The 20,494-nt window shown below is 38.0% G+C and overlaps 1 protein-coding gene and 1 long non-coding RNA gene across 2 annotated transcripts in view; one reads left to right on the forward strand and one right to left on the reverse strand.

The window, feature by feature from the left end:
- The window catches only part of brinp1 (bone morphogenetic protein/retinoic acid inducible neural-specific 1), a 187,018-nt gene that overhangs the window by 145,289 nt on the left and 21,235 nt on the right, over window positions 1–20,494 (forward strand). The window contains exons 6-7 of the mRNA XM_016554261.1: window positions 1,743–1,979; window positions 12,581–12,803. Of these exons, the coding sequence (XP_016409747.1) occupies window positions 1,743–1,979; window positions 12,581–12,803 (460 nt within the window). The remainder of the gene's footprint in view (window positions 1–1,742; window positions 1,980–12,580; window positions 12,804–20,494) is intronic.
- Window positions 7,972–10,311, reverse strand: LOC107741505 (uncharacterized). Its single transcript, XR_001640205.1, has 3 exons — window positions 10,225–10,311; window positions 8,381–8,451; window positions 7,972–8,209 (listed from the first exon to the last, which is right to left on the reverse strand). It is a non-coding gene; the product is annotated as an uncharacterized LOC107741505 (long non-coding RNA).

Here is a 20,494-nt window from a genome sequence, read left to right on the forward strand (position 1 = left end):
ATTAGAAATTGATATGCTGTATTATATCAGGGCTAGCTTCCATTACCATGTTTTATGTCGATGCTTGAGGTATGATTTATTATTTAAGAGAATGATACATTCTCTGACACGAAAGCCCCCCATGTAACTCAATAGCTCTTGCTATAGGGCTCTTTGATTTATTTTTGAATCATGTGGGATATATTGAGTCTCCTGATGTGCTGTAGTTATGTTGCATAAATCATAAAAAGAAAAAAAAAAGATAAGGCATATGGATAAATATGAAAAAAAAAAAAAAGGTTTTGTCCTTTAGGAATATCTAATGCATTTCCCTTACTGATGTTTACAGAAAACACTGTATTAGTTTTTGACTTATGGCAAATTTACACTGTAGGTGTTCTAGTTGGTCACTTACAGGCTGATGATTTAAGGAATCATTCACATAAGTTTATTACGTGGTGTAGTGTAGCTATTGCATTTAACACAAGCTTGCATTCAGACCCCCACTCAAACACACACACACACACACACACACGGAGCGGAGGAGATAAGGCATATGGATAAATATAAAAAAAAAAAAAGGTTTTGTCCTTTAGGAATATCTAATGCATTTCCCTTACTGATGTTTACAGAAAACACTGTATTAGTTTTTGACTTATGGCAAATTTACACTGTAAAATTGGCACAAAAGTGCTTCTGAAGTGGCATTTAGGTGTCTTTACACAGAATGTTAAAAGCTGCTCAGAGGTGGCCTAAATGCATTTACACAGCAATTGTTGATCCAAGGGCTGAGGTGGGTCAGAGCAGGAATAGTCTGGCTTTGATGCGGCATTGCATCTTTACACTGAATTTTGAGCTGGCACAGAGCAGCGTGAACTCGGCTAAGACACCTTTATATTTTTATCATATGATAGTTTATAAATTTATAAAAACAAGTTTGATGAACAGTAATTTATTTTAAGTTACTGTTATTTTAAGTTATATTTTTTATACAATATTGTCAATATTGTCTTTTTGTCAGAAAAAAATGTCCAAATGAAACCACAGCAAAACTGATTTACAACTCTGAGCAACACATAACGCCTTTTCAGATGCAGCTTGTGTGCCACTTGTTGATACTGATTTCATTTGATTGTTAACAAATCTATAGTGTCTTATTTTTTTAAATGAATTGATTGATTACTTGTAAGAATTTGATGTAAAATTATGCATGCAACTAATAAGGTTATAAACAATATCCACTATAAAGGTAAAAATCCCCTGGAAATCAATTTAAGGTAGCAAATATCACCTCTTTATGTAAACGTCAATACAGTATCTGTTACTGCTGCTTATTTATAATGTTTGTTTAAAAACCAGAAACCAGAAAAAATTAAGAATTTATATAAAAAAAAACAATTGTTAAAATAGTAATAAATTATTAAATTTTATATATATATATATATATATATATATATATTGAATTCATTATTTATAAATGTTTTATTCTGCTCTCCGACAACATGATTCACTGTCGGCAGAATATTCTAAGCTCATTTACTGGAGCTGAACTGTAAAGGCTCTACATAGGGTCCATAATGTACGCGGGTACGTATCAGGTGCTCGTATCCAGAACGGTCCGATGCGCTGCTTAATGTGAAATCAAGAAATTTCTGTCGTCGACTATCTGCAGCACTTTCTACCTGTTGCTCGCTGATGTGAAATCAATAATTTCTTTGGATCTCTGTAATGACTTTAACATTGATTCTCTTTCCCGTTTTCAGGTTTGCAGGTCATTTTCCCCGAGTACCTGCAGGAGAAGTTCGTCCAGTCAGCTCTCAGCTACATCATGTGTAACGGGGAGGGAGAATATGTCTGTCAGAACAGTCAGTGCATCTGTCAGTGTGCCGACGAGTTCCCACAATGCAACTGTCCCACCACTGACCTCCAGATTATGGAGAACACGCTCATCGGCATGGCTGAGACTTGGGAAGCATCTTACAACGACTTTGAAAACTCAGGTAACACTAGAGCGGCCATTTCTATAACACCAAAAAGCTGAACACTTTTCAGGATTCAAATTTCCAGGATAAAAAGAAAACTGAAAAATAATCCTAAACTAGTGACTAAAAATAAAGATTTTCTTTAAGGGATATTTCCCCCCTTAAAATGATATGATTATTGGGGACATTTTTGGCAAACTGGCTAACTTTATTAAATGTACTGTACGTGTCATCTTAAATGTAAATTCATATATTTATTCAATACATTTTATTAGAATAAGAAGACACTATATGGTTGTTATCAATCAATTTAAATCAATATAAACAAAATCCATCTTTGCCCTCCAGATGTGGCACACAAACTGTATCTGAAATCATTTAGATGCATTTGCACAGACTGTTTAATGCAGCTCAGAGAATGGATTTACACTGCAGTTACAATTGCATAAATAGTGTTAGGAGATGAATGCGTTATATGTAGAGCTATGCAATTATATTTTAAATATGAAACTAAAACCACCAGTAGGTGGTGACAAGTCACTGTCTTAATGAGTGAATCAGCTATTCACTCATTCAACAATTCATTCAAAACGCCTGATGATTCTTTCAGGAATTATGAAAGTTCCTTGCTGATTTTGGAACATGTACTAGTACAATACTTATGTAATTTATGCCAAATAAAGATTTAGTAAAAATAGTAAGGGTATTATATTATTATGCAGTTTTGAGTATAGCAACTGTCTTTATGAATGACTTATTGAATCATTCACTCAACCGATTTGTTCATAAATGCAGCAACAAATCACCACTGATAAGTGAAACATAGAGCAAAACAATCCATACTGTCAATATTGTGTCTAAAATGTGTCACTTAATATTAACTTACACATGACATTAACATTTTTAATATATACAACTGCATGAAGTATACAATAGTGATCTTTAATGGAGAACAAATGAGTGTCCAACTCAAGCCTGCACTGATAAACGTACATGATATTTTAAAACCGGACTGTCTAACCTAAAACTGGACAAATGGCCACTCTAGGTAACGGCAAAACCGAAAGAAATTCATTGCTATCTATAATTTTTCAGTGAAACATCCTTTCAAAACCTTAGTGGTAAATTGAGTCTGCTCGCAGAACGCCAACACAATGATCTGACAGCATTAGCCGTCAAGTTTGCTTGTCAGGTCTGTCAATAAGACTGGTCTAGAGCCAATTTTACGATCCATTGTCAAATTTGACAATTTCACCACGCCACACATCATGACTAATAAGTAGACGTGGCGACAGCGAGCATCGAGTCAGGTATTGTAATCCCATTCGCGGATCGATTTCGACAACGCTCTCACTGCCGCACACTTCCACGGCTGCGCTAATTGGGCTAAGTGACGTTTGAAGTCATCTTCATTGATTTTGCTTGAATTAAACAGAAGACGTCTGTTTGCTCATTCAATAGAGGAGCTGCTCTCAGCTCTTCTCTAGGCATATACTCAGTGCTCATTATACGGCAGCAGTCTTCACAGGCATTATACTTGCCTTTTCACTCGTTTTTGCTGAGAGAACATCATTTTATTATTTGCATACAGTCAACAGATCAGAAAATATAAGGAAGTTGACTCCATGTTGACAAATAATGCATCAATTATCCTGTTAACTAAAAAGATTAAAATATTTATTTGTTATTGATAAAAAAAAAAAAATGTATTAGTTATCTACAAGTATATGACTTCATAAATTAACATTGATCATTTTAATGGTTTTGAATGTGTGCATCATAAGATATTTAAATGGATTAATAAAGTACTACATGTATATAGTGCATGTTATTATAGCACAGACTTATAATGAAATGTATAACAGGGGGTCTATTAAAAGTTGCATGCCATGGCTGCATTTATTTGATCAAAAATGCATTATAAAACAGTAATATTGTGAAATATTATTACAATTTAGAATAACTGCTTACTATGTGAATATATAGTAAAATGTAATTTATTGCTGTGATCAAAGCTGCATTTTCAGCATCATTACTCCTGGCTTCAGTGTCACATGATCCGTCAGAAATCATTATAATATGCTGATTCGCTGTTCAAGAAATATTTCTGATTATTATCAATGTTGAAAACAGTTGTGCTGCTGAATTGGATTAATAGAAAGTTCAAAAGTGTACCGTTTATTTGAAATATAAATCTTTTGTAACATTTTAAATGTCTTTACTGTCACTTTTGATCAATTTAAAGCATCCTTGATGAATAAAGTCTTACTGACTCCAAATGCTTGAACAGCAATCAAATGAACATAATAATCAAAAATCAAGGTAATGCAAATGGGTATCAAATGACTGCATATTCAAGAAAACTTACTGAATCTAGGCTGTCCTTGGCCAGTCAACCATACGTTTTAAATGTTATTAATCAGCTGCTTATATGCGGAGTATGTTGTTGATTTCTGTGAGCCGCCTTGTACTGAAAACTCTGCATAGGGCTTGCATGCTAACTTCTCTCTTTGAACCAATCTGCAATAAAGCAAGCATGAATAATTCAGCGCCCCAAAATGCTTTCTCTGGGAGAAGAGGCACTTCTTGCGGTTTATTGTAACAGTCAATTTCACCCCACTGCCTGAACTCAAATCGCACGCCACGGGCAAAAGCTCTGCTCCATTCCCGCTCCCAAAAGATGGATTCACAGAAAGGCTGTGCAGGTTTATGAATTAATCTTCTATTCCCACCAACTACTTATTTGATATCAGAGCTGCATTGCATTGCAAACATGACAGTATGTTGTATCTTATTTAGATTTTGAACAGTTTAAGAGAACGAACAAAAATACAAACTAAACATCCAGCAAATATACATTTTCTCACACAGTGTATGGTTCGACATTTGGTTATTTATTTATTTGTTTTTACGTATAACCAAATCATCACTGACATATGCATACATTACACCAGGGTTCCTCAAATCTTGCCCTGGAGGGCCAATGTGCTGCAGAGTTTAACTCCAACCCTGATCAAACTCACCTACCTGTGATTTTCTAATGATCCTGAAGACACTGATTAGCTTGCTCAGGTGTGTTTGATTATGGTTATAGCTAAACTCTGCAGGAAAGTGGATCTCGTGGGCCAGATTTGAGGATCCCTGCATTGCACTCACTTGAATCAACACTGTATAGCAAATCTCAGGTGCTTGATTGTTTATACTGTCGCAAAATGTAACTACATTATTGTCCAGATCTGCTAAATGCGGCCAAAAAGCACGAAGATCATCTAGGTTATGTATGTAACCCTCGTTCCCTGAAGGAGGAAACGGAGACGTCACGTCAGTGACTGACGAACTGGGATCTCGCTTAGAGAGACCAGTCCACTTAGAGTGTAAACTAAACGAGCCAATGCACATTGGCATGCGATAATGGTATCCAGCTGCGGCTGATCACAGCGCGAGCATAAAAAGGCAGCCTGGTGCAACGCATACCAGGTTTTCGCTGAGGAGCCGAGCCGGTGACCCGGCCGCTCAGCGGTGGTACAGCAGCCGTGGCGACGGGACGTGACGTCTCCGTTCCTTCCTTCAGGGAACGAGGGTTACATACGTAACTGAGATGTTCCCTTTCAGTCGGTCACTCTTGACGTCATGTCGGCGACCGACAAATTGGGATCCCTACCAAAGTGCCATGGATGCTGCCCCTTCCAGTGTCCTATGCGAGATGCCTGCGCCCCTTTTTGGTGTAGGCCGGGGCTCGCAACAAGAAGACCAGTCATCGTTGTCATAGCACTACCCACTCAGTGAGATTGGATAGCACTGGGAAAACGTACCCGTTCCACTTGGAACAAGAACGTTGCGGAAGACCCATCCTTCCCGGGGGGCCTCTCAGTGCCTCTACCTGTTTGCGGTGAGAACACAGGAGGATACCGGCTCCACACGAAGGCTATAGAATCTAGCGAACGTGTTGGGGGTCACCCAGCCCACCCAGCTCTACAAATATCTGTCAGCGAGGCTCCACGAGCCAGCACCCAGGAACTCAAGGCTCGGATGGGACAAAGCAAAGCTAGGGAAGGGTCTGCCTCCTCCGGCGGCAGCACTTGCAGTTTCACTACCTGATCCCTGAAGGGGGTAGTAGGAACCTTGGGCACATAGCCAGGCCGGGGCCTCAGGATTACCTGGGAGTCAGCCGGCCCAAACTCTAGGCACGAATCGTCGACCGAAAATGCGTGCAGGTCCACTACCCTCTTGATGGAGGCCAGGTCAAGCAGGAGCAGAGTTTTTATTGAAAGAAACTTTAGCTCGACTGACTGCAAAGGCTTAAATGGGCCCTGCTCTAGTGCTTGGAGCACTAGAGACAGGTCCCAAGAGGGTATAGAGGGGGCCCGGGGAGGACTTAATCTTCTCGCCCCCCTAAGGAACCTGATGACCAGGTCATGCTTCCCTATGGACTTCCCTTCCACGGGGTCATGGTTAGCAGCAATCGCAGCGACATAGACTTTAAGGGTGGAGGGGAACAGGCTTCGCTCCAACCCTTGCTGCAAAAAGGAAAGCACAACCCTGATCAGGCATCTCTGGGGGTCTTCTCGGCGAGAAGAACACAACTCGATGAACAGGTTCCACTTCAAGGTGCAAGCGTGTCTCGTAGTAGACAGTGCTCTCGCCGAAGTGATGATGTCAACTACCTGCTGGGGTAGGTCACCTAGAAGAGTTAGTAGTCAGTAGATCCTTCCTCAGAGGAATCTGTCAGGAAGGGGCTGTCACGAGGCGCATTAGTTCGGGGAACCAGGTCCGAGTGGGCCAATACGGCACCACAAGCAGGACCTGCTCCTTGTCCTCCCTGACCTTGCACAGCGTCTGTGAGAGAAGGCTCATAGGGGGAAACGCATACCCTGCGGCCAGCTGTGTGCCAGTGCGTCCGTGCCGAGTGTTCCCTCGGTCAGGGAGTAGAACCACTGGCAGTGAAAGCTTTCTGGAGAGGCAAACAGATCTACCTGAGCGGCTCCGAAACGTTTCCAAATCAGCTGGACCTTCTGGGGATCGAGTCACCATTCTCCTGGGAGCGTAGCTCGTGACAGCTCGTCGGCCGTACGGTTGAGCAGAACCGGAATGTGAATGGCACGAAGTGACCTCATAACCTTCCGACTCCAAATGAGGAGGTGGCGGGCGAGTTGTGACATGCGACGGGAGCGCAGACCACCTTGTCGGTTGCCTCGGAAGCGCCCTTTGAGACGGTTCAAGGCAAGGCGCAGTGCTAACAACACTAGGCAATTGATATGCCAGCGCAGTTGGGGGCCCGTCCACACCCCCGACACTGCGTGCCCGTTGTACGTGGCATCCGTCTAAACCACAGCATGCCTGGAGACCTGTTCTAGGGGCACTCCTGCCCGGAGAAACACAACGCTGCCACGCCCACCTTGGGACTCAGTCATGATGCGGTCTCATATGAAGCAGCCCCAGTGGTGTAACTGCCGCTGCAGCTGCTATATGCCCCCGGAGTCACTGAAATGGTTTCAGTGGGACCGCTGTCCAGCCCTTGAATTAATTCAAGCAGTTCAGCACCAATCGCGCACGTTTCTCTGTGAGGCGTGCTGTCTGTTTGACCGAATCCAACTCCATATCGAGAAAAGAGATCCTCTGCGTCGGGGAGAGTTTGCCATTTTCCCAGTTGACCCGAAGACCCAACTGGATGAGGTGCCGGAGCACCAGGTCCCTGTGCTCCCGAGACTGTGCTGGTATAAGCCAATCGTCGAGATAGTTGAGGATGCTACACCCGTGCTACTGCCCAAAGTAGTCCTCGCCTGGCTGCGAACACTAGATCGCGGCAGAGGCAACAGAGCTCTATACAGTTGTCTATACAGTCTATACAGTTGATAATTTTTAATTCAGTTTTAATTAATTTAGTATGTCATGTTAAACTAAATTTAAATGAGAAATGTTGCTTTGGCAACTGAGTATATATATATATATATATATAAATAATTTTAAGTTAACGTTCAGTTAAATTTTTTTTTTGTTTTTCAACATGGTTTTAGGTTTAGTAAACTATAATAACCCTGAGGAGCCTACATGTATTTTCTGGTTCCCTGAGCCAGAAGACTGTGAGTAAAGGAAAAAGACTGTCTGTGTAGCTTTCATATTTGCTTGTTCCATTCGGTTGTGGAAGGGTTCTCTGAATGTCGTCGACCTTAAAGGGCTGTCCTGCGTAGATCGCATTTAATGCAGCTCACAAGCCGACAGACATTTTTCACCTCGCTGATCAAATATTTCTGAACAAAAAACAAAGCAGAAATCGGTTACTCCCCAAGGTGATTGCTCAATATCCACCTTATGAGCACGCTAGCTTATATATTATTAACAGGTAATAAAAGGTCCAAATAAAACCAGACACTGCGATATATTTATATAGAGCAGAGGACACTCAAATTGAGTCTGTGAACCTCAAGGTCGCCGCAATATTCCTCTGGAATGGCCCAAGGAGAAAACGCTCAAGCATGAACAGATGAATCTTCTGAAATGTCAAGTTGATCAATTAGGGAAGTAATAATTGTTTGAATGTGTTAATAAAGTCTTAATTTAATGCCAGTAAGTTGTTAAATCATCACCTAACCCATCATTTAGAGGCGTGACTGAATATGATTGTCACCTTTTGTCAGATATAAACTGTCTGGATAATTCCAGTCATAAAAGCCTCTGGGATTTTTAGTGCAAACATTTAGTGTCCCAATTGTTGAGAGTAGTTGCACAGCCGAAACCCAGAGGCTCCTGTCATCATCTGTGAAAATTGAACATTATTTTGAAATACTAGTAGTCAGAAGATTTATAAATGATTGGGTTTTTGTTTACTTTTTAGTTTATAGTTAAATACAGTTTGTTCAGTATAAAACCATTATGCCTATGGAAAGTCCCTGTAAACAACATATGCCAGTGTGTGTGTGTGTGTGTGTGTGTGTGTGTGTGTCCTTAATGCATTTGTGAACATTTTAAGGAACACTAAATATGAATGCAATAAGTGTTCAATAATTGTTGGTTTAAATCACAATTCATGGCATTTTAATAAAAAAATAATAATAATTGTGTTAATTACAGTGATAATGAATGAATAACTCACTATTTGTACAGTATATTAATATATTAACTAAAGTTTATAAACTATTAATTAACTATTTTATTGGTGGATACTTATTATGAAGTGTTACCAATGGTTGTTATATTTTATAAATGATGATGACACTTTTCTGCAAAATATATAGGCTACAGTACCGATCAACAGTATGCATTTATTTTATCAAAAGTATTAAAAAAAATACTATTTTTTTTGTTTTTTGTAAATAAATAAATTGTGAATAATTCAGCCAAAATATTTTGCCAAAGCACAAAAAAAGTTGACATTAATGACAAAAGAGATGTAACAAATAAACACTAATTTGAGTAATATAAGTATGCACATACAGTTAAAGTATATAAGCGATCAAATAGAGAATAGCTGCATGTTTACAGTAAATATTAAAGTGCAGCTTTGACAGTGGGTGAATTCCAAACGGAAGTGAGCATCCCTATGCCCTACTCCCTTTGAAGGGCAGAGCCCTTGAAGTGTGTTCTTTATAGGGTGTAGGGCATTACTGTCTCATATAAGCGTTTGGAACTCCCTTGGCGAAGGGAATGACTGACCAAATGTTACCTTGACAACGCTGCGCGTGCATGCAGCATTCAGCTCTCCACCAGTTGTTGCAAATATACATTTCTTCTCATTATTGTCATTTTATTCAAACATTGTCTAATTGCGTCTTATTTACTATTAAGATTTTTCAAATTAAACTTGCTTAAACTACCATCTTAAATAATATTTCTGATGAATTTTTTTTGTATCACATTAAAATAAAGACAAATTGAATTAGCCTATTCTACTTACGTTTGTATGTGAAGTCGAAATCAACCACAACTTTGCTTTAAAATGCGTTGCAAGATCTCCTAACTTAAGATCACATGATCACAAACGGAAATCACTTCCGTGAAGTGACCATCGCATGTTCCCTTCACTAACGGACTTCTGGAAGGGCCCTTCGCGAAGGGATTCAGTTGTTCACTTTGATTTGGAACGTCCCTACAAATGGCGTCCCCTTCCCGAAATGCCCTTCAAGGGTGCAAAAAAGCCGTTTGGAATTCGCCCAGTGTCAGTGTACATTTTACATAGTAAGTCAGTGGAGGTTTAAATTATGCTTAGAAGTGAGCATATACAGACAAGGAGTGTTTCAAATAAATAAATATTTAGATGCATACTTACATACATACTGTCAGACTCTGTTCCATGTATCATGTTGTGTTTTCCTCCCCCACGTTCTCCAGTTTGATTATTATGTCCATATTTGTTTTTTCCTATCGTGACACATACATACATATATACATTTGCCAAAGTTTGAGAGCTCAGTTTTAATAAAAGAGTTTTGCAAAAACAGGGAATGCAACAAATTATTCTTATTCTGTGCTTTATTAAATTATTAAATATTCTGTGTTTATTAAAGAAACTGTCAAGAGTCAACCCACAGTTTCCGCTAGTTATATACAGCATACTATAGTCAGAATGCTGCTATTCAGACAGTTTTTTTTTTGTTTTTTTTGCAGAATAAATGCAATATCCGTCAGGCTTTTTGCCAGTAGTGAAGTCTCCAAATGTCTGAAGTGCAGAGCATATTGTTTTCTGTTATGTTTTAAAGGAAATGTAAAGGGCATTTAAAAAAAAAAAATACACATGCATTTTTTGTTTTGCATGTGTAAAAAAAGAAAGAAAACTTGCTACCTTCATGTGTACAGGCAGTGATAAATGCATTCCCGGTATTCTTGGGGAAAGTTTACAGTGTTTGTATCATTACAGCTCTACTGTGCATGTGTATGTGTGTGCATGGTCTCGGTTCCTTCTTGCTCTTGACACATCATTTTCATGAAGTAACACACCAGTAAACACAGGCACTCTGCAGACAGTCATGTGCCATTGCGTCAAGGCCTGTGGCGCTTTCTGGATTCAGATGCCACACTGTGTCATTTTAATAGCATATCAAACACATCAAAGGAAACAAGCAGGTGGAGTTGTTAAACACCATGCGTGCATGTTTAGACCATTATATTGACAATCCCAATATGGCCATGCTGCACATATTTAAATGGACCGTCAACCAACCTTGACTGCACTCAAACAGACACGTTTCTCGTATGTGCTGCAGGCTACAGGCACGTTCATAGTTAGAGCTCGTCTGACTGCTGTCTGACATGACTGTATCATTGAATTCCCATATGAAATGTGACATATCTTTTGTTTAAAGCAGTGGTGATCGATCCTGTATGGTTGAAGCTAAACTCTACCAAAACATGGATTAAAGTAAACATGAAAAATAGTCTATTCTGTTTAATCATGATTCAGTGCTATCCACAGTATTTTGTGAGATTATAGAGGATGGGCCTTGGTCCCTCTATGGGGGTCTGGGGGAAACCATTGTACATTTTAAAGTTAAATGTATTTTAGATTTAACTGCATCAGCTTGGCTCTCTTTCAAAATAAAGAGCTCCAACCTGTTTTTGGTGTCCAAATTGAAAAAGTCTTTGCACTAACTTATACCTGGATTTTAAAGTAAACTCAAACATTTGTGATATATAATTTGTGATATAATGCCAAACAATTTGAACTAGGGCTGTGGAATTAATTATGATAAAAATATATATATATAATAATAAATAAATAAATAAACAAACAAAATGTGCATTAAATTCATTAACCCATTTATCACACCTGTCCAGATCTGTCCATCATCTTGCATTGATGCAGTTGCTGATGAACATGATGCAGGACGCTGAATAAATAACAGTGTGATGGAGCCTATTAGAATGCAGTTATATGATCCTAAAATTCATGATATGAGAGCAAAAAAAAAAAAAGAAAAAATATATGTGTATATATATATATATATATACACTGTATATATATTATAGTTATATCTTATGATCCATTTTAGCAGTAGTAATCTAATTTAAATGATTTCATATTTTAATATTCATATTCAAAAACCCTTGATTATCCATTTATCATCATTGAATCAAAATATTTCTTTATAAAGTTACATTTTGCACTTTTTAAAACTACAGTAAAAAAAAAAAAAAAAAGTTCCTAAAAGGGAAATGAAACAATATTTGGCTTGGTACACAGGCTACTGATTAATGTTATTAATGTTAACTTGCAGTCAAACCGTTATTTAATCACTGTTTTAGGCTACTGTTTTGGTAAAGCAGTCTATAGCTAATAGATAACTCATTGTATATAGCTCTTGGAAATTTGACATTATGTAAGTAAAATGGATTGCATAGGGCTTTGCATGTTGACTTTAAGAGACATTGAAATATAGAATGGTAAAATATATGAGATGGAAATCATTTCGACTCTGTACATTGAACTCTGAAGCCTCTCTACGTAATAGTATTGACACCGTGTTTGCGGTTAAAATCAATCATTGTCCGTAAAAGTCAATACTTTTCTCCATCACTCTTAACAGGTTTCTCCCACAATGGATTCCAAGTATCAATATGTGGTTTATGTGGATAGGCTTTTGCCCTTCACCGTATGAGCACCTGTCTTTCTCTGTCTCTCACCTTAGACGAGTTTAAGTCGTTTCTGAAACGTCTGCCTGCGACACACTTCCTGCCGGTGAGCAGCGTGCACCTGCTGTGGGGCAGCGACTGGGACCTTCAGAACCGCTACCGGCTCTTGCAGAGTTCACTGGAGGCCCAAAGACTGAAGATCCAGCGCACGGCCCGGAAACTCTTCGGTCTGAGCATTCGCTGCCACCACAACCCCAACCACCAGATGCCCAGAGAGAGGTGAGAGCTGATGTTCCTTTACAGAATAGTACAGCAGGAAACTAGGATTGTATTTCAAGAACTGCTCATAATAGAGCTCAGTGGGACACTCTTAAAAAATAATGTTCACAGAGGGGAAATGAAACAGTTTTTGTGTTCCTGAAATAATTTCTTGTATTGAGCAGTTCTTAAAAGAACCGTTATTTTCTAAGTGTGAAGAATATTTGAATTTTCTAACAAACCATTTTACACTATAAAGAACCCTTTGTGGACTCGAAAGGCTCAATGGATGTTAAAGTTTCTTCATGGGACCATGGATTCCAATAAAGAAGCTTTATTTTTAAGAGTTAGCTGTTCACGCGTAAAAAAAAAAAAACCTGATATAAAGAAACAAAGGTTCAATGGCTGTTAAAGGTTCTTCATGGAACCCCTAAATGCCAATAAGGAACTTGTATTTACTTCTTTATTTATTTAGAGTTAGTTCTTATCAGAAAACACTGTATTTTTATGTGAGTGTACACTACAACACCCAAACATTATGAAGGTATCTAACTAATGAGCTAACCTTATCTAGAAAAGGTTGTCAAAATGTTTATTTCAGTGATTTATAGAACCTCAACATTACATTACTAACTAAAATAACATGTAATTTACTAGGTTGTGACAAAATGTCATTTGCTTCAGTCTATTTAAAATCGTACACAATACACAAACAAAAGGCTCCGCTAGTCTGTGAAAAGCTGGCATGTCCATGATGTCAGTGATTTCTCTAATTGGTCGATGTTTCTTCATGACTGCACATAGTGTGATACTTCAATGAGAATTTGATTATTAAATGCTTTTATTAAAATTAAGTTAAAAATATTTTTTTTTTCAGAGTAAAATGTCATTGTTTAACAATTTTGGAGATCCCTGCTGGGAGAGAGAAAGAAAAACTAAATCTGTACTGCTAGTTGTAGGCTCACACTTCTGTTTAATTATTTGAATGCATGTTTTGGCCACAGTCTATCATTTCAGTATCATCAATTTTAGATTTATCCATCCCTAAACAACACATAATAACAAAAGTGACTGTCAGTCAGTCTCTTCCCATTTAAGTTAGTGAATTTTGGCCTGAATTACATACAAAGTAAATCAGACTTCATGCTGATAAATGGGGGTTTAAAATATTTAACTGTACTGACACTATCGGACGAGAAAAAAAATAAATAAATAAAAATACATTGAGCTGAATATTGACACTATGTCTTCTATTGAGCTGCTTTATACATAGCTGAAACTAAATTTGTTTAAAGACTAATACATTTTACTTTGGCATTGTTATTGAACTGAACGGAATCATAATTTAGCTAAATAATGACACTATTATGTCCTTTATCTTTACTCTAAGAATGAAGCGTACTGTTGATATTGATAAATAAAAGAGCAATCTTTCTGACTGTAGTGAAATTAAAGAGTGCAGTGATCTATTAAAAAGTGTCAAAATCACCGCCTGAAACGTAGACAAATAAAATGATCTGTCCACTAGGAAACTTGACTTATCAAACAGAGAATAATATGCACACTCAGGAAATGCAAATAAATCAAACTCTAAAATAAACGACAAAAAGCTGTTTATACGGTTAAGGAGTTGGAGAGCAGCAACTGTCACTAATGTGGAAGTGGCTCACCCACGCTCCAATGGCGGCTTTGACAAGGTCTGTGCTGAAGCGTTATCAAAGCCGAGCAGAGCAGAGTCAGAGATCTGTCGGGCTCACATCAAGGACGTTTGATGGCAATAGCACAGAGAGAGAGAGGAATACAGAACGCAATGGACTATTTTAATTCCAGGTAAGCACGGGAATGTTATCAGTTCAGCGTTTGTGCGCCAAATAGAAAAGTTGCCTGTGATTGTGGGGGCTAATTGGTTAAACACTGGACTTCAAAGTAGAGTGTTGTTTTGTTGAGGGTGAGAGAGTCTGTTTCTGTTTATGTGCAACATACTAGATTCATACTTCAAAGTCAGAGCAGCTAATTTAGCTAACTGATAACAGTGCACCAAATTAGCATCCAATTTGAATAAACTAAGCAGCAGGGGTAACGGTTCGTCATGGTAAACAGTCTCTGGAAGGAAAGCATAGAGTTTGAACACAGTCCCCGTGCGTATACACCTCAACTTCAATTAATGCTTCGGATAGAAACATACTTGTTCAATTCAACTGAACATACTGTGGTAGTATCAAATATCAGTACTCAAGTATACTTGAAAATGTCTGCTATACATTAAAGCAGATGCTATTTGTTTGTTTGTTTGTTTTCTGGATTCTGTTTTTTTAGTAATACATTTTAGTAATCAAAAATTAAAATTGAAATCATGAAACCAATACAATTTAACAACTTTTTTACAGCCCTATGAAACCACATAATTGAATATTCGCATTCATGTTTGTGATACATATTGTGTGAAAATAAATCATACAAGTGGTTTATTTGGTTTAAAAATCATATAAATATATAAGGTGGCAAAGAGGGCCTCTTACCCCACACATGGGGTAAATGGCTCACCAGCATGGGGAAAAAGGCACACAGTATTGTTACAATAAAAGTGAATACTCATTCAAAACAATCACTTTAGCAAAGTTTGTACTATGTTCTACTTATTTTGATAAATGAGTTAATTCATTTTTGTTCAATACTGTCATTAAAGTATGTATATTTTTATATTTAAAATATATAATATATATTTCATATATTTTTTAAATACAGATACAAAAAAAAAAAAAAAAGCTCTGTAAGATTTGAAAGCATTGAAGGAGATATCATAATAATTTAATATTAGATTTACAGTAGTAACAACTCTCGGTATTTTATTATATGATATTTATCTCCACAGTGGACACCCAACTTAATATATGATATATACCACCTGAATCTAGCCATGTCATGTCAACAAATGGAAAAGTCAGCCAGCTATTTATTATCATGTTAATTATTGTGCCTTTTGCCCCAAAAGCAGGGGCAGTTTTTAACCCAAATACCATACTTTTATACATTCCTCCGCTATTGAAAGACTGTTGCTTTAATTACCTTAAACTAAATAATAATAATAAAAAATCATTAAGAAGACCTTTGTCTCAAAATATATGCAATATTTTTAGAGATTCTCATCTCTAAAATCAACAACATAAAAAAAAAAAGTATCAAGAAAATCAAGTATCAAAAAAATAAAGTATTAGATCAAATTAGCACAGAATCAACTTTGCGCTGCTGCCCGCGATTGAGTCAAGGATCAGCCAAATTTGCACGTGCATCTTGAAAAGCTGATGTTTCAGAAAGTGCTAAGTCAAGTTTTTGTGCCATCTAGTGGTTTAGAAGAAAATAAAATCAAAGGTGCCTTTTACCCTGGGGCGCCTTTAGCCCTGTTGTACCCTATAGATAGAGTAGATAGATAGATAGATAGATAGATAGATAGATAGATTGAAGGAACATAGTTGAAGGAACATGTTGAAGTTCCTATTCTGTCCAAATTATGCAAACTTCTCTAGCAGTGATCATTGCAAACATTCAGCTCAAGTATACTGTAACTTGTTAAGCATGTAAAAAGTTTGCATCTGTAACCTTGTTAAAAAACTTGTTGGTAAGGTTGTTACTGTTATTGCTGCCAGCCATCGGTTTTCTGAAAGACACGTCATTATATTCAACACAACTATATGACAACCCAAGAAACATAAGCATTCAAAATATAAAACCGGCGACGAATTCTGAAGAAGTCAATACTGATGGACTACAGACATCAATAATTAGAGCCATTTGAATGCACATATACACCCAAAAAAGTATAACTATAATGTACAGTTCTTCCATCAATTTCATTACTGTATTGATATAGAATTTATCTGATGTACTTTACTCATCTAGTCAGAGCTGAAAGTATTTGTATTATAAGCATCTGAGCTCAGATCAGCCCTAAATAACGACATATGTCAGCGATGTTGTTGTGATAGCTGTGCTGTCACTCAGGATGTCCGTTCTGTCTCCGCTGACCTGCTCTTTGGCCCGAAGGCCCTGATGAAGAAAGATGGCTGCTTGCTTGAGGAAGAGTTTCCTGCTGACACCGATCGGCTTCCCATTGCTCATTATTAGCAGCAAACTGCCTCCATCCGCCCCATAGATTCCTGAGATAGACGCTAACTAACTCCATTCTGCAGACACGCTGCTTCCAGTTTGATGGCACACCAATTATCTAGAGGAAGAAAATTTAATTTGGCTCCAAACTTTGGTTACTTGTTATTACTGCCAAGTCTTCTTGGGAAGTTCTTATTTAGGAGTTCGGAAGTCATAATTGTGAGACCTAATGTGCATTGAAGTGACCGGTTTCTCTCATTTTTGCTTATTTTTTTTGTCAAACACAGTCTTTTTTTTTTTTTAAATGTACGCTGATGCATAACAATGAAAAGCAGATGATATGTGCTATGTTTAAATCTGATCTGGTTATTAATTTTCATGCAACCATGAGGAAAGATAATAGATAGTTTTAAGTACTAAAGTAGTTTTGTCATGCAAGCTTGTCACCTTATAAACTAGAGCATTTTCTGGTTAGCAGTATCACTTATTGTTTTCAATGCTTTTTATTGTTTATCAACAATACATAATAACTAACATTAAACTGCACACATTTTTGTGACTCTTGCATTGACAAAACAGAAAAAGTGCTAAAATAAAATGCTGATTTTCCAACTGGTGGTCACGCTGACATGGTTTAAGAGCAGCATGTTTCTCATCTATGATAAGTAGATTACGCTGCTCTTTCTATATTAAGGGCAGGTCCTCTGGATATATACCGTGATATAGTGAGATATTCCCTCTCGTCCGATCTTGATGCAATAGTGCCGAAGCACAAGGTCTGTCTGTAGACCCGGGCAGAGGAACCAGAGCTCCGCTTTAACCCCGTCTTTGCTCAATTATTGGCCTTTTGCAAATCATGCAGTTTCTACTTTTAGGGAAGCGTCTCAAAGTCAGCTGCTGTTTATTCCTGGCTGAGAAAAAGCTGATGCAAGTTTTACATGAAAATTTTGCCTTTATTGTTTCTTCTCCCTGAGTAGAGTCCAAGATCAGGTAACCTTAAAAATGTCCTGTTAGCTAAAATTCCCAATAAGAGATCTTTTAAGGCTGTTTCCACACTTCGTTCGATTGCGTGTTCGATATTCAGCCTCCTCGTGCTCCCATACGTCTCTTTCCATGAGGTCTGAAATCATCATTGATGTCAGTACTAGCATCAGCTGTTTACCACTGTAATAACTCTGAAGAATGATGCCGGTTTCTCTCTGTTATTAAACTGTTTGTCCTTTTCAATTCACTTTCAAATCTCCACACTCATAGAACAACACTTGTATTTAGGATGTGTCACATGAGGCAAAAAACGTGAGCTGTGCTTCGAAGGCAATTTATTTCGAGACAAGCAGCTATGAGCAATATACTATAAAAAGTGTTATCGGCAGCATGACAATGTGCAAATTATATGTCGTTACTCATGTCAGCTTGCTTTCAATTGCAGTCTTACTGGAGTTCACATGAACCAGGCCTTGACGTTTACTTTTTTTCCCCAAGCAGCACATGTGCTCTCAATTTCAAAAGTGTAGGAGCACATAAAGAACTATAGGAAGCACAATAACAATTTATCAAATAATTATTTTGGTCACACTTTAGTTTAAGGTCCAATTCCCTCCATTAACTATGACTTTTTGCCTCAGTACATTCCTAATTGGCTGCTTATTAATAGTTAGTAAGTTAGTTGTTAAGTTTAGGTATTGGGTAGGATTTGTGATGTAGAATATGGTCATGCAGAATATGTGCTTTATACGTACTAATAAACAGCCAATATGTTAATAATAGGCATGCTAATAAGCAACTTGTTAATAGTGAGAATTGGTCCCCATACTAAAGTGTTACCATTACTTTTTTTTTTTCTTAATAAAGTGATTTTACTAATAATTTTACTAATCTTGCAGTAGATGAAATGTACTAGAAAAGTTCAAATACCAAAAATAATTGAATACGAACTTGGTATGCACCACAAGACAGTACAGTAAAAAATAAACAAATAAAAAGTAAATTCAGCATCCCTGCATATTTGGCCAAATTTCATTACAGTATACAGTACTATAGCAGTTTCTTGGTCTCCTGGCACAATACTATATCTCTAGGCACTAGAGTTCTGCAAAAGTGCAGTACACATAAAAAATGGTTACAAATAAAAGTTGACAATCACACATTTGAGGGTGTACAACGTGCTAGAGTTTACTGTACAAATACTGCAATACAATTAGATTCTTACCTAACTCTGCTGCTATTACATTCCGTGATCTGCACCTTCTTATTGATTTCATGTTAGTGTTTTGTCGGATATGGCAAAAAGGCCTATATCCATGATGAAAATGGAGCGGGCAGTCAGAGAATTGGATCACCAAACAATTACGGGATGAATCTCAGACATATCCGGATGGGATTGGATTTCTCAGAGGACTCCTAGTTAGTCGAGAAGCAGTAATTTTCACGAACAAATGAAAAAACAATTTGTTAGTCAACTGGGCCGCTTTTGTGTTTGTGACTCACAAAGAACCGGTTCATAAGAGTCATTTGTTAATAAAGCGCGACTACACTGGACACGCTGCCTGCGTGTGCAACTATCATGCACAGTATACCAAAAGACGTGTTTTCTTGTCATTATTTTGCGTTACGCTGCCATTGCCGCGGCTGAAAATAACACATAAAACACTGCTTACATTTATATTTTATTCTGTGATAATTCTGGGGTGACAGGTGGGGTGGCACAGGTTTTTGCAGTTGCCACCCCGGTAGATCCGCCCCTGAATCCCATACTGTATCTATGTAGATGTAAACACCCTTTGATGCTGAGTCTGACAAATTACTCTGACCAGAGCAAAGCACAGCCGCCGCTGCAGTGACAGATAGATCCACGCCTCAGGGATTTCTCTGCCATTTGACTACTGGATGCATCGCAAAAGTCAGTGTGATATTTAATCAAATCAAACGATGCAATTAAACGAGTAAGCACACCATGCTGGTCATTTCAGTTTATGCAAAACTCCAACATTATAGTACTGGCTGCTTGTAATTAATGGATGTTTGTTGTTTGCTCTGAGCTCTACCTGATAAACCGTGGTTGTGATGATGCGCATTCTGAGGATAGAGAAAGACCCTTATTTACACCCACACAACAGTTACTTATGTGCTTTTAACATTTGTGGATGTACATATACGCTTTGTATAAACTGACATATTGTACATGTCAGGCTGTGAAGGAAGGCTTCTGCAGCTGATTTTTACCTAATTGGTATTATGTGCATATTTTTTTACAAATTTTTTTTGCTAAGAAATTGCAGAAATTACCAGACTTTTTTTTCAAATAATGTGTAATAATAATACTACTACTACTACTACTACTATCATAGCTGAAGTCTCTTAATGAAAACGACGGCCCTCAGACCCACTTCGTCTGCTAGGAAGACTAGACCACAGCCCCTCTAAATACCACCGTAGAGGTAGCAAGCCTCTTAGTACCGCTACGTTTCCGGGCGGTAACTGAGAGAAGCGCTCGCCGGAGACCGCTGCGCCCTGGAACACGGCAGGGTTGGCAAACCGACCTCCTGAGGGCACTGAGGAGAGACGGGCACCGTGTAATGCGGTGTACACCGCTCTTCCCCAGAGGGAGC

This window comes from Sinocyclocheilus rhinocerous, unplaced genomic scaffold, assembly GCF_001515625.1.
Source record: "Sinocyclocheilus rhinocerous isolate Xijiao unplaced genomic scaffold, SAMN03320098_v1.1 scaffold134, whole genome shotgun sequence".
In the NCBI taxonomy this organism is placed as follows: Eukaryota; Metazoa; Chordata; class Actinopteri; order Cypriniformes; family Cyprinidae; genus Sinocyclocheilus; species Sinocyclocheilus rhinocerous.